This window comes from Rhinolophus sinicus, chromosome 12, assembly GCF_057876585.1.
Source record: "Rhinolophus sinicus isolate RSI-liver-muscle chromosome 12, RSI-T2T, whole genome shotgun sequence".
In the NCBI taxonomy this organism is placed as follows: Eukaryota; Metazoa; Chordata; class Mammalia; order Chiroptera; family Rhinolophidae; genus Rhinolophus; species Rhinolophus sinicus.
Window position 1 is genome coordinate 46,119,773 of NC_142512.1, and position 12,887 is coordinate 46,132,659.

The 12,887-nt window shown below is 33.3% G+C and overlaps 1 protein-coding gene across 8 annotated transcripts in view; it reads left to right on the forward strand.

Moving 5' to 3' along the window:
• HELZ (helicase with zinc finger) overlaps window positions 1-12,887 on the forward strand; it is a 134,253-nt gene that overhangs the window by 47,621 nt on the left and 73,745 nt on the right. For all 8 annotated transcript variants that reach the window (XM_019733020.3, XM_019733019.3, XM_019733024.3 and 5 more), the window contains 2 exons: window positions 801-1,098; window positions 9,942-10,209. In XM_019733020.3, coding sequence (XP_019588579.1) covers window positions 801-1,098; window positions 9,942-10,209 — 566 coding nt within the window. The remainder of the gene's footprint in view (window positions 1-800; window positions 1,099-9,941; window positions 10,210-12,887) is intronic.

The following is a 12,887-nucleotide window of genomic DNA, read 5'->3' on the forward strand; positions in this document are numbered from 1 at the left end:
GTCTTCCAAACTTGGAACATAGGATGGGGTTCATGGCTCATAATTCACTATTTAAAAATTGAATTGTTTAATCTGGCAGTTCTAAGATACTTAAACAATGACAACTTGTTTTTATATTTGATTTGATGAAATCACAAATCCTGTAATAATGGGTTTTTAATATGAGACATTTTCTGCAGTGCTTCCTACGTTGAATTATAAATATTCAAAGTTTAAGAATGAAGCAAAGTAAAAATTTCTGTGAATATGTGCAGTGGAAAAGTTTTATGTACTTTTTTTTGGTGGTGTTCCTTCCACTGTACCATCTGCATCTTGGGATGAAAAATCTGGGAACATTTAGCTTCGGCCTTGAACCCAATCCACTGCCTTCAGGGGTAACTGCCCTCCTATGAAGACTTCCTACTTGAGGCTAGATAAAACTTTTTTAGGCCAAGGAAAGTTGGAAAGTTAGAGGTCAGTGGTATGTAGGGTGATAGCCTTTGCCACAAGGAAAGATGTGCGTATCACAGAAAGAGCAGGAAAGCTAGTGATGCAGCATAAATATATAATTTTTAAAATTTCAGCTTTATTGAGGTATAATTGACATCATAAATATATCATTTTAACAACTAACTTTTTAAACCACTCTGATTTTTTTTTTTTCTTAAATGGCTTATAAGCACAATTTGTATTTTTGACATAGTATCTTAGAAGCATGGGAAAGTAAAAGTCCTTTATGGAAATATTTTCGTTGAAGAGCCCAATTACAATTGGATTTTTCATCCCCGTGTACTCAATGAATTATTTTAACTTCCTTGTAGCCTGCAAGAATGCTGTATCGCGTAGCATTGCTTTATGATGCTCATCGTCCTCATTTTAGTATCATTGCAATATCTGCCGGAGATAGTACTACCCAGGTATCACAAGAAGTCCCAGAAAACTGTCAAGAATGGATAGGAGGAAAGATGGCCCAAAATGGATTAGATCATTACGTGTATAAAGTCGGGATAGCATTTAACACAGAAATATTTGGAACTTTTCGCCAAACCATAGTTTTCGACTTTGGATTGGAACCAGTACTCATGCAAAGAGTAATGATTGATGCAGCTTCTACAGAAGGTAATATTTAGACTTTTTTCCCCTGATACGATGTATTAAAAGGCACTATCATAACGACATTAAAAGATATGTATTGGCCCCTAAATATTCCACGGATAGGGAGGCAATAATAAGGAAAAAATCCCAAATTAATTGACTGATTTACTGTGTAATGGGATTAGAATGGTTCACATTATGCCCTGTTCTCTTTATACAGTCGTCAGGCAAAGCTCACTTTGAGGTTCCCAAACTTGTATGAGTAGATCATCAGGTCTGTTTTGGTCTACCAACTTTATTTTTAAAGGAAGATCATTTTAGCACAGTAAAACTTTTTAATATTAATTTGGGTAGAATATAATTTTAATGGTAATCGTGAATTCACCTGCGATGTTTATTTCCATGTCTATTTCCATGTCCAAAGTTAACTTTGCTGATATTAGTATATTATCTCTGAACCAAAAATCCTAAATATAAACTTTCATAAGTTAGTTTTGTACATTTACTAGTGTAAAGGAGACCAAGATGCCTTTAAGAGGATTGTTCTGTGTCCTTGGGAAGAAGTCCCTGGTTTCCACATGTAAACACCTGTAGAAGATGAATTTCTTTGTACATTGTCGTATTACTGCTGGTACCTACATTTTATGCCAAAATCCAAAAGGAGAAGGAAAGGTCACGTTAGCCTATATTTCTTTGGCTCTGGTTAGATTTATAGATGCTTTATTTTTAACAAACAGTAAACATTTATTTAACAAATACTTCACATAGCAGAGTATATGAAATTTGCTTTTGTATTGACTATAACTCACCATATTGGAAGGATGTTTTTTACCGTGTACCACACTGTCCTGTTTATAAGGACATAAACTTTTTTTTTCATTCTAGCACATGCTAGGATTGCATTTTTTGGACATAGTGAACAGGTGGAAGTATTCTGTCTCTTTACTTTAGCTGCTAGTAAGGTTAAAGCAATATTTGTGCCCAAGTTGTACAATTAGGCATTGCTTTCTTGTGTATGTGCTAATATTATTACCCAAACTTCATTTTATGCTTATTTCTCACTTACTTTATTTCTTTTACTTGTTTTTATTGTTGTATTCTTTTTGTTGTCTTAGTTCCCTTTGGAATCAAAATGTTAGCTCCCGTAGCCAAATAGATATGATAATTGACAAAATAAAAATGTTTGGTTTACATTTACTAGTAAAGAAGTCAGTTGGCAAATTTTTTCTGTAAAGGGCAGATAGTAAATACTTTGTGTGTTACAGGACATATGGTCACTGTTGCCTTGTAGTGAGACAGCAGCCATAGACAATATGTAAATGAATGGGCATGATTGTGTTCCAATGAAACTTTATTTTCAAAAACAACGGTAGGCTGAATTAGTCTTGGCTGCTGTGCTTTGCCTATCCCTACACTATTAAGTTACTTTTATTTTATTTGTTTTAAATTTATTGGGGTGACAATTGTTAGTGAAATTACATAGATTTCAGGTATACAATTCTGTATTACATCATCTATAAATCCCATTGTGTGTTCACCACCCAGAGATAGTTCTCCTTAAGTTACTTTTAGAAACTAGAACTTGAGAACTACTAGGAAACACTCTTTTTCAATCAAAAGAAGATTTAAAACATAAAGAGACCCACATGCGTTTCCCCCTCTCAAATAGAACTCTGAAAAGATGCTCTTGGGTTACATGTGGGCTACATTTTTATTTATTTATTTATTTATTACTTATTTTTTCATGTGGGTTATATTTTAAAAGTTTGCTTTTAAGTTTGTTTAAAAGATTGGTGGTTTGTAACTCATGATTCATTTCCCATAGAAATAGTTTGTAAGTGTCATCAAGAATCTGTACTGTTATCTGTTAATAAAAACTGTTTTATCTGTTAATAAAAGCCTACTTAATAATATAAAGTGTTAAATGTCTGCAATAAAAAGTAAGAGAAAAATGCTGTTATTAAAATAGATGCTAATGAGAGGAGGTGGTGATTAGGATTTCAGGGCACCGTCCTGGGCATGAGACATTGAGAGTATTTTGGCAACTTTTGCCTCAGTCAGATGTGTTCTACTTTTCCAGTGGAGAAAAAGAGCAGTGGACACATTTCAGAGTGAAATAGAATTGGATTCGAATCCTGATTTTCTCCTTATTGCCTGGGTGACCCTGGGCAGAGTACTTAACATCTCTGAGCTTCGTGTGGGAACATTTGTAAAATGGGGCTAATATCTATCTTACTGAATTATTGTGAGAACTAGAAACAAGCCTTGCACAGTGTCTGGCACTTAGTAGGCGTTCAGTAAATAGAACTTATTATTTTTATCATTAGCCATAATTTCTGGCTGATAAACAGAATGAAGAAAGTAGGGAAGAGAGAAGGAGGATTGTTTGGTTTTTTTAGTGAGGACCAAGACTCGTTGTGTTAGCAGAGGGACTGAAAAGCAGAAATGAAGAACCAGATCAAGAAGGCCGCCACACCTGCAGACCGTGTGTAATGCAATACGGGCGGTAGAAGAGCAGTTGTCCAAACACTGATGATTTGAGTGCGGTAACTGGAAGAAATAGAGGCTCATCTTTGATGTTTCTAATGTATCCGTTTGAAAATATAATAAGTTTTATATTTCATTCAGATATGGTAGCGGGAATTAATACAGTCAAGGATATCTTCCCTTTAGGAACCAATACTATATATACCCTTCCCCTTTTTTTATAATACTATATTCTTTTTTTTAAGTGACCTCTTTGTAGTTTGGTATCTTTGCCTATTTTTTTTTAAAACAAGGTTTTACTTCTATGTAGTTATGTTATAGAAAACAATTGAAAAAATTAAGCATTTTCTTGAACTAATTTGGAAACGTTAAAACACTATCACATAGTGAAATCTGCTTTTCGAGGACAGAGGAAAAATAAATAGTACAAGAGAACAACATAAAATGTACAAAAACATATTTTATGATGTGAAATTTTGAACATTGTAGAAAGGAAAACTTAAATCTAGGTTTAGGCAAGCTAGATAATATTTGGTTGATTATTTTGTCATTTAAATTGACTCACCTGTTGCGATAATTTTTCATTCTATCTTTGGCTGCTATTTTCTCTACTCTTAAAATTGATGTCTTCGAATATCTGGATGTTTTTGTTAAGTTCTTAAATTTTTTCTTGTGTGCCTATATTTGTTTCAATATGACTGGGTACAGAGTCCCAACAGAAGTTTGGAGAAATGAAAGCAGTATATAAACAGTATAACATTTGTTTCCTGCTTCTATCTTAGTGCTAGTGAGTATTTTTGGTTATTATAGCAGAGTGCTTTTCAGCAAAAAATTGAGGAGAAAAGATTTGTTTATGTGAAATCACAATTTTATAAAACATTCTGAAACAATAAAGCAAATAGTATAAAATTTCAGTCTCATTTGTATCTTTTCCTGGAATACTTGTGTGGATAACATTCAGAGACATTGAAAGCCAGAGAACTTCTTTGTTAAGTGGTGACAATGTGACAGTCTGGCTACTTTCACCTCCCGCCCAGCCAATTCATTATCTGGTCTTCCTTGGCCTAGAAGTAGGAGAACAGTGTCATTTCAGGTACAAATTAGGCAAATTCAGTTGACTTGGGGAATTGAATTAGGTCTGGGCTTTTCATGTTTCCATACAACTTTGATAGTAGTATAAATTATATCATAATACAATTTGGTTTCTACACACACAGGAATATAATGATGGTGTGAAACTAGAATTTGAATAGGAAATATCTTTATCACTACACTTGATTGGCTGTTGGTTGTTTAAGTAAGTTTTTATCCTTAAATTAATGTTGGGGACATATATTTCTCTTCCATAAAGTTATAAATTTGGACCATGGTAGGTCATCTATTAGTTCAATGTATCCAAAACTGTGTTCCACAGAAATTAATAGGTGATATATTAATAATAGGTGAAGAGTTCCATGTCCAAGTACATTTGGAAATGGTGCATGCTTTATTTCCCTCTTAGAGATTCACAGGGCACTGCAGTAAAGGCTCAGTATCTGTCAGACTGATTTGATCGTGGAACTTAGTTACATTTAGTGCATTACTTCTTGAAACTTAAAATCAAGTTCCGTAACAGACATTTTTTTTTCTAATTTATTGTTCATTATTGAACTAAAAATCCTACTTTAGTCATTCAAATTTGAATTAGGAAAAAACCCCCAGGTTTGTTTGCCCCCCCCGCCCCCCATTATTTTCATGATATCTAAAGCATACACACCTTTACTGTTTGCAGGTCATGAGTGAATTTTCTTTCCACTAGTCATTATATGCAATCCTGCAAACTCTTTGGGAAATATGTATAGCTTTAACTTTGATTTTTTCAGTGTTTTTTCCTTGTTGGTGAGGTTCAGGTTCAGTACAGGATACTGTATGCACTAATTTTTTTTTTTTTTTTTTGATTAAAGATGTGCCTCTCAAAAGTGTGTGGCAAAAGACATCTACAAAAGAAGGAAGTTAGTGAATTTCTTCTGTGCTTAGAAAACAAACTGCATTATACACTTTGAATAATGGAACGTTTTTCTTGGCAAAATTGATTTGGAATTCTGCTCTGAATATCTGAAAGCTACATGTTGAAAATTAATTCTTATACTTAAATTTGAAAACTTCGTAGTACACATTTCTGTACTTTGAGTCTAGCAGCGAATGTTAACATTAACATTAAAATTTAGTATGACTTAGAAGTGATATCCAACTGCCCAAGTAGTTTATAAATTAAGGACATGTTTTACTGTGTTTCCCCGAAAATAAGACCTAGCCAGACAATCAGCTCTAATGCATCTTTTGGAGCAAAAATTAATATAAGACCCAGTGTTATGTTATGTTATGTTATGTTATATTATATTAGACCCAGTCTTATATTATAGTAAAATAAGACCGGGTCTTACATTAATTTTTGCTCCAAAAGACGCATTAGAGCTGATTGTCCGGCTAGGTCTTATTTTCAGGGAAACATGGTATGTATATTACATACATAATTTACATGTATATTAAATACATAATATTTAATATATGATCAGAAAAGTAATAGAAAAATAATTTTAAAAAATAGTGTATTTGTCTGTAAAAGATAAACGTAACTGAGTAGAAGCATGTAAATACTAAGAAACTCCTATACTATTACTTTCCTGTTTTATCTTTTTATTAGCCTTGCTAAGAGATGGAAAGTAGGGACAGACAACATAGCAAAGCTAAGAGATATATTCATCTTACTCCTATGTACTGTTTCCCCGAAAATAAGACCGGGTCTTATATTAATTTTTGCTCCATTAGGGCTTATTTTCAGGGGATGTCTTACTTTTTTCATGTACAACAATCTACATTTATTCAGTTATAGTCATGTCAGCTTCTGGAACATCATCATAACGTACCCTATTTCCCCGAAAATAAGACCTAGCCGGACCATCAGCTCTCATGTATCTTTTGGAGCAAAAATTAATATAAGACCTGGTCTTATTTTACCTAGCTGATGGTCCGGCTAGGTCTTATTTTCGGGGAAACATGGTACTAAATGCGTCCGTCTGGCAGGGATCTCAACTGGGGCTTATTTTCGGGGTAGGTCTTATTTTTCTGGGAAACACGGTAGCAGTTTTGGTGAAAAGAATGATGTCAAAATGGATTGCTGAAATGGTAGTTTGGGATAACTTGTGGATTTTATTTTATTGTTAATTTGGGCATTCAAGATTTGTAAAGCCACAGACCAAAAGGTTTTCTAAGGATAAGAGTGTGGTATCTGCTTTTGAAATCAGGAATGATTTCATCTCATTCTTTTTAAGCCCTAGATAAACATGGCTGTTTTTAATAAATTCCATGTTTAACATGTATTTATTGCATGCCTCTTTTGTGTCAACCCTTGTGCTGGGTGCATAGAACACCGGATTTTTTTTTTTCCTCCTTACTTTCTTCTTAATTATTCTCCAGGTCCCATTAAGGATAATTTTCAAGTCTGCCGTACAATATACTTCAAGACAAAACGAACCAACCCTTTGGATGCTTTATTAGAATAGTAACTATGTGGCTGAAATGAGAGCACTGCTATTCTCAGTAATCAGAGGGCAAGGGGAGTCGGGAAGCGTATCTTATATCAGACTAGTTATTCTAACCTCGAATTCAATTTTTGACAGCAGCTCTCCCCTTATGTTATCTTTAAAAAATTAGGTATATTTTATTGTACCTAATTTTTCTTTTACTTTTTTCTTAGGAATTTCTCTTAAAATATGTTTATAGCCTCTACCTACCACATCTCAGGGTCACAAATTCCATAGGTGATATAATTTCTGTCAGGTTTGCTTTCAGATTTATTTTTACAGGAGTTGGTTGATAAGTCACCTGTTAAACTCTCCCTACTTGCTTTTATGAATATTGACCCTAACCTGTTCACTTTGTATCTTTCCCAGTGTTTCTCATTTTAGCCTAATCTAGGTGATGAAAAGCCCTTACCAAGGATGAACTGACTCAGGCTGCCCTAAGTAGTACATGTCTGGGATAGATGTTAGCAGATAATGCTTGTGCTGCTGCTGGGGGTGAAACGAGCCCTAGTAATAGTCACGTCCAGTGCCGTGGGGGAACCTCGTCTCCCTCCTCTATTTAAAGAGGAACTCTTAAAACCCAATGACCTTTAAACACTATAAGTTAGCTGGGTAATAAAACTGGTTTTAATAAGCTGTTTCTTACAAACGAGAGGATTGGAGGCAGGAGTTTGTCTCAAGTTCAGATGAAGTGGGGAAAGCAGGGGTGGTTTTTGCAAAACGTATCCTCAATAGTCACTGGCCATAGTTCATTTTTTGACATCTGAGTTAATGACGGAGGTCAGTAATTGGTAGACTTTTTGATGTTGGCACACGTGGATTTTTTTCGAGATTCTTCTTTCTGTTCCCCCAGCTCTTCTTTCCCCTGTACAATGTTTATAGTCATTTAAAAAATAAATGGAATAAAATTTGCCGTTGCTTGGGAATTGTTTTGAAATTGTTGTGTTATCTGCTTAAAAACACTAATTTAAAGCATTTCCTAAAATCAGAGTGGGAATCATGGCACTACATAGATAAAATAAGAAAAAATTACTGTTTCTCAAAAAGCCTGAACACGTCTAGCCCAGAGTAGAATGACTTTCTGTGTAATCTACTTTGCATATTAAATAGGTGATACAAAAAGCTTTTTTAAAGGAAAGCTGTACTGTTTTAGGTCCATTATTATCCCAGTTACTTAAATATCAGGAATAACTGCTGTGTTTCCCCAAAAATAAGACCGGGTCTTGTATTAATTTTTGCTCCAAAAGACGCATTAGAGCTGATTGTCCGGCTAGGTCTTATTTTTGAGGAAACACTGTATTATATACTTTATTCTTACACTAAAGTAAGCTAGAGAAAAGAAAATGTTACTAGGAAACCCATAAGGAAAATACATTTACAGTGTTTATTGAAAAAACTCCATGTATCAGTAGACCTGCACAGTTCAAGCACTTGTTGTTCAAGGGTCAACTGTACTTGTTAGGCTGTTGCAAAAACCGACCATCATTGTCCCATCCAGAGTATTTTAAAAAGGCAAATTTTTAATGAGAAGACCATCTTTATAGTTTGATGATTATAGTTGTATTTATGTTGCCAAGGAGCAAAGGTTAGAGATTAGGGCATTTACTCCCCCCCCCCTTTTTATTACATTTTTACATTTAAATTAGCGCCTTTATATTTTAATCTTTATTAAGATATTAGGATAAGCCATTTTCTATGATTGAGAAATTTCTCTTGGTGGATGACTATGTTTATAATTTATACATAACATTTAAATGTAGTAAAATCTCTAAGCAAAGCATGGCAATTATGCATTAAGCTCACATTTCAAAGATAGTAGAAGATAATTTGTCTTTGTATTTTGGAGGCTAACTGACCTCTGTTTAAACTTTTTATTATTTCTTCCTTAAATTTTAATGAGTTGTGAAATCATCTTTCCAGTTATGTTATATTAAAAGTAGACCTTGGCCTGATTAGTCAGTGAAGCAACTTATTTTTCTTTTGATTAAGTTTCATATTTATAGTTGTATGTATGTTCCCCCAATAGAAAAGTAATATGCATTGCAGATAGAGTGAACCTACCCGGTGCTCAGAACTTACATTGTGATGTATTTCGCCCTGTGCTGGTATTTACTACATTTTCCCCCCAGAGATGTCACACTTTGAACAGTCATTCATTTTGAAGTTGCGCCCTACTCACAGTATAACTTAATTAAGGCTAAGCTGGATTTTTCTAACATGGCATTTGAATGGTACATCGTATTACATATTATTGTGGAATTAGCAGTGTTTTCCATGAATATTTTCTAAAAGAGTTTGGTTGACTTTCAGAAAGAGTCATAAGTTGACTTTCAGAGTTTCACTGTGCTTCACCACATAAGAAAACATTTAACCTTTATAGTTTTCTGGTCTTCTCTTTCTCTAATGGGGCAGGTATTGGTAGGAGGAGGAGGATGTGTTTGTCACCTGATAGATTTTGTCTTAGGAGGAATTTATCATCATAACTTCTTCCTGCAGGTCAGATTTCTCTTGACTGAAGAGCTAAGTTCTAAATATTAATCTGTATTTTTTAAATGTTGATAACTATCCCTGGTATATCTTAGCCTGATGTAAAAAAGATGTTTTTTAACATGAATTCCTATGTATGTTATTTTGTTATGCTAGACAAAAGAATATATCTGATATGGGGAAAATACTTTGTCATATGGATTTTTGTATTGTTCTGTTTTTAAGAATTTTAGCTTTAGCATTTAAAATTCTCTTACCAAAAGGTGTAATGTTTTATTTAAGAATTTTAATGTTTTGTTCCTTTATAAATGTGTTTTTCCCCCCATCTAGATCTTGAATACCTGATGCATGCAAAACAGCAGCTAGTAACCACAGCTAAGCGTTGGGATTCTTCTTCTAAGACTATTATAGATTTTGAACCTAATGAAACTACTGATTTGGAGAAGAGCCTTCTTATCAGATACCAAATTCCTCTCTCTGCTGACCAGCTATTTACCCAGTCCGTTTTAGACAAATCATTGACCAAGACCAACTATCAGTCACGGTTGCATGACCTTCTTTATATTGAGGAAATAGCCCAGTATAAAGAAGTCAGCAAGTAAGTTCCATTAGAAACACTTTTCTTTTTTCTGTTAATCCCCCCTTTGGATGGTATTTTTCATATTTAAAGTGGAGGAGTTCCTATCTGAAGACAGGTAGTAAAATGGTTGTAATTCAGTAGCTGAACATGAGCTTCTTAAGGCTAACACTGTGTTTTGCTTGTCTTGGTAGCCCTAGTGTTTAGTATATAGGTGGTTTCCACAAGACGGCCAGGTGCTGGGAGTACAAACAAGTGATCCCTGCCCTTCCTCAGGTTTCTGCTCGTGGTAGTCAGAGCAAGCGCTCAGTGGATATTTGTTTAATAAATATACAAAAACTGAAAGAGATCACATATTTTGGATAGCAATTTTAAGAATGAAACGATTGAAATCGTAAGGAAAACTGATAATAAAATAACTTTATAGCAGTTTATAAATGCTTTAACATATTTTACATTTTATCCATATACCACAGGTTAAGACCAAATGTTTAAATCAAAACCTTATTTGAATCATTATAGGAAAAGTAATCTTAGAAATGAACGCTTTTGAATGAAGGAAGATGTTAACGAAATAGTTGTTATATTTGGTAGTAGCATTCTACTTTTTAGAGAAAATGGAATGAGTCTTAAAAACTGAACCAGTTACGAGGCATGACCACGTTTTATTAATAAGTAGTTCTCTCTTTTCATACAGCCTAACTAACATGTTTTTCTTCTCTAAGCTGCCTTGTTTGGTACCTTATCCTTAACATTATTGACACTGAAAGGAAAAGTGAAAACTTAAAAGATACCTTGTATTACTCTATAGATTAAACATGATCTAACTTTTGGAAAGTATTTTATTCAAGTTAAATACATATAAGATTTCCAGAGTCAGATACAATATATTAGTGTGCATGTATTTCATTTGCTTTATCATAGTTTCCTTTTCCTTAGGAAAGACCACTATGATAAATCATAAATATTGGGATGAAACAGAGCTTAAAAGCTTATCATGATCTTAGAGGTCGTTTTGGAGTACCATACCAGAAATTCAGAAAAAATTATAAATTAACTTATATTCATTTAGTATTTTATTAACGTTTATAAATTATTCCATATACATTACTTTAGAACTTATAACTAAAGACCAATAAGCTTATAGGTTATTATTTCAAAAATAGAAATTTGAATGAAAAGAATAAACCCTACAAAATTGTGGAGGTCAGATTCTGATCAAGAAATTAAGTGGATAAAAGTTCACTCTGAGAGTACCTTGCAAAGGCTTCTAAAGCCAATGTAAGAGGGGCTTAAAAATATCTGCAACATGAAGTGAGCACTGGTGGCAAACTAACTTGGTATAATGTTTTGGAGGCTACTTGGCAGTTTGTATTAAAGGTCTTCAGAAAGGTTGAACTTTTTGATGTAGTAAGTCTACTTATGAGGAATCATCCTGAAGAAATAATCATAGGTGAAGATAAAGATGCCTGTACACAAATATCTTTCAAAGAGTAGTGAAGAATAAGTTAGGTAAATTACAATACAGCCATATAAGCAAATATTGTATAACTATTGAGATTATGTTCTTGAAGAATTTTTAATACAGTGAAGATGGTCATGATATAATATTAAGGGGAAAAGTATTCAGATGTGTTATTTTCTGTAAATATTTTCTTATTTTTGTAAAAATGTTTCTCCTTATAATTTTGTAACTTTAAAGTATATAAGTGGACATTCAAAATTTTAATATAGTGTTTTAATTAGAGTTAGTTTCCTAATACTGTAAGCAATACAAATGTTTCCATTAAAGAAATTTGTAATGTTCTAAAAAAGGGTTTTTTTCTTTTTCCTTAAGAATTTATAAGACAACCTTGACATCGTATATACAAACGAAGATCTGAAAAAAAACAATTCAGTAGTACTGTTAAAAACTAGTCTTTTCCATAAATGGATATGTAGATTTTAAAACAATTTAATTTTACAATAAAAAATTTTAAATCTTCTAAGAAAACGTACAAAGTGTTCTCATTCCTACCACTTTGCCTTCCCTCTTACAGTACCATCTCAGAATGGCAAAGAAGAGCTGTCCATTAGTTTAAACGTTTCCTTCAATTCATATTACTTGGCTGTGTAAATTAATCTTGATTCTCTGCACTTCTTTCTTACACCTTCTCTCTCATGCTCACTTGTACTCCAATCATTGTTCAATAAGACAGCCTTTAACTTCTCTTTCCGTAATTCCTGTGTGAGGTATGCCTTGATGTAGCCATGAACGAAAATTTTTTGGATGTTTTTTATTAACAGTATTGAAAGAGAAATTTATGGTTAGAGTCTTCTGGTAATAAATCTACCTGGAGAGCATCAGTTTAATAAAAGTCCATTGTAGTTTCAATACATTTCCTTCTGCTTCTAGGCGATTTTAAAGTCTTAATTGTCCCAATGGTGTGTTCAAACAGACTTTCATATTAATTATACATAATGTTTCATTTTATTAAAATATCATGCTTAGCTTCATTTTAAATGCTCAGATTTTAAACAAAAAGGTGTGCATTCTTCAACACAATTAAGTGTGTGTCTTGTTATTGGGTGGGAGTTTATTCACTTTTAAAAAAAGTTTTGTTGTCTCCAGTTTAGATTAAAAGGCAGACAACAGATAGTATGTAGTTTGTAGCTCAGTGGCGTGAAATTGATAATGAAGTTTTAATTTTTCGTATGTT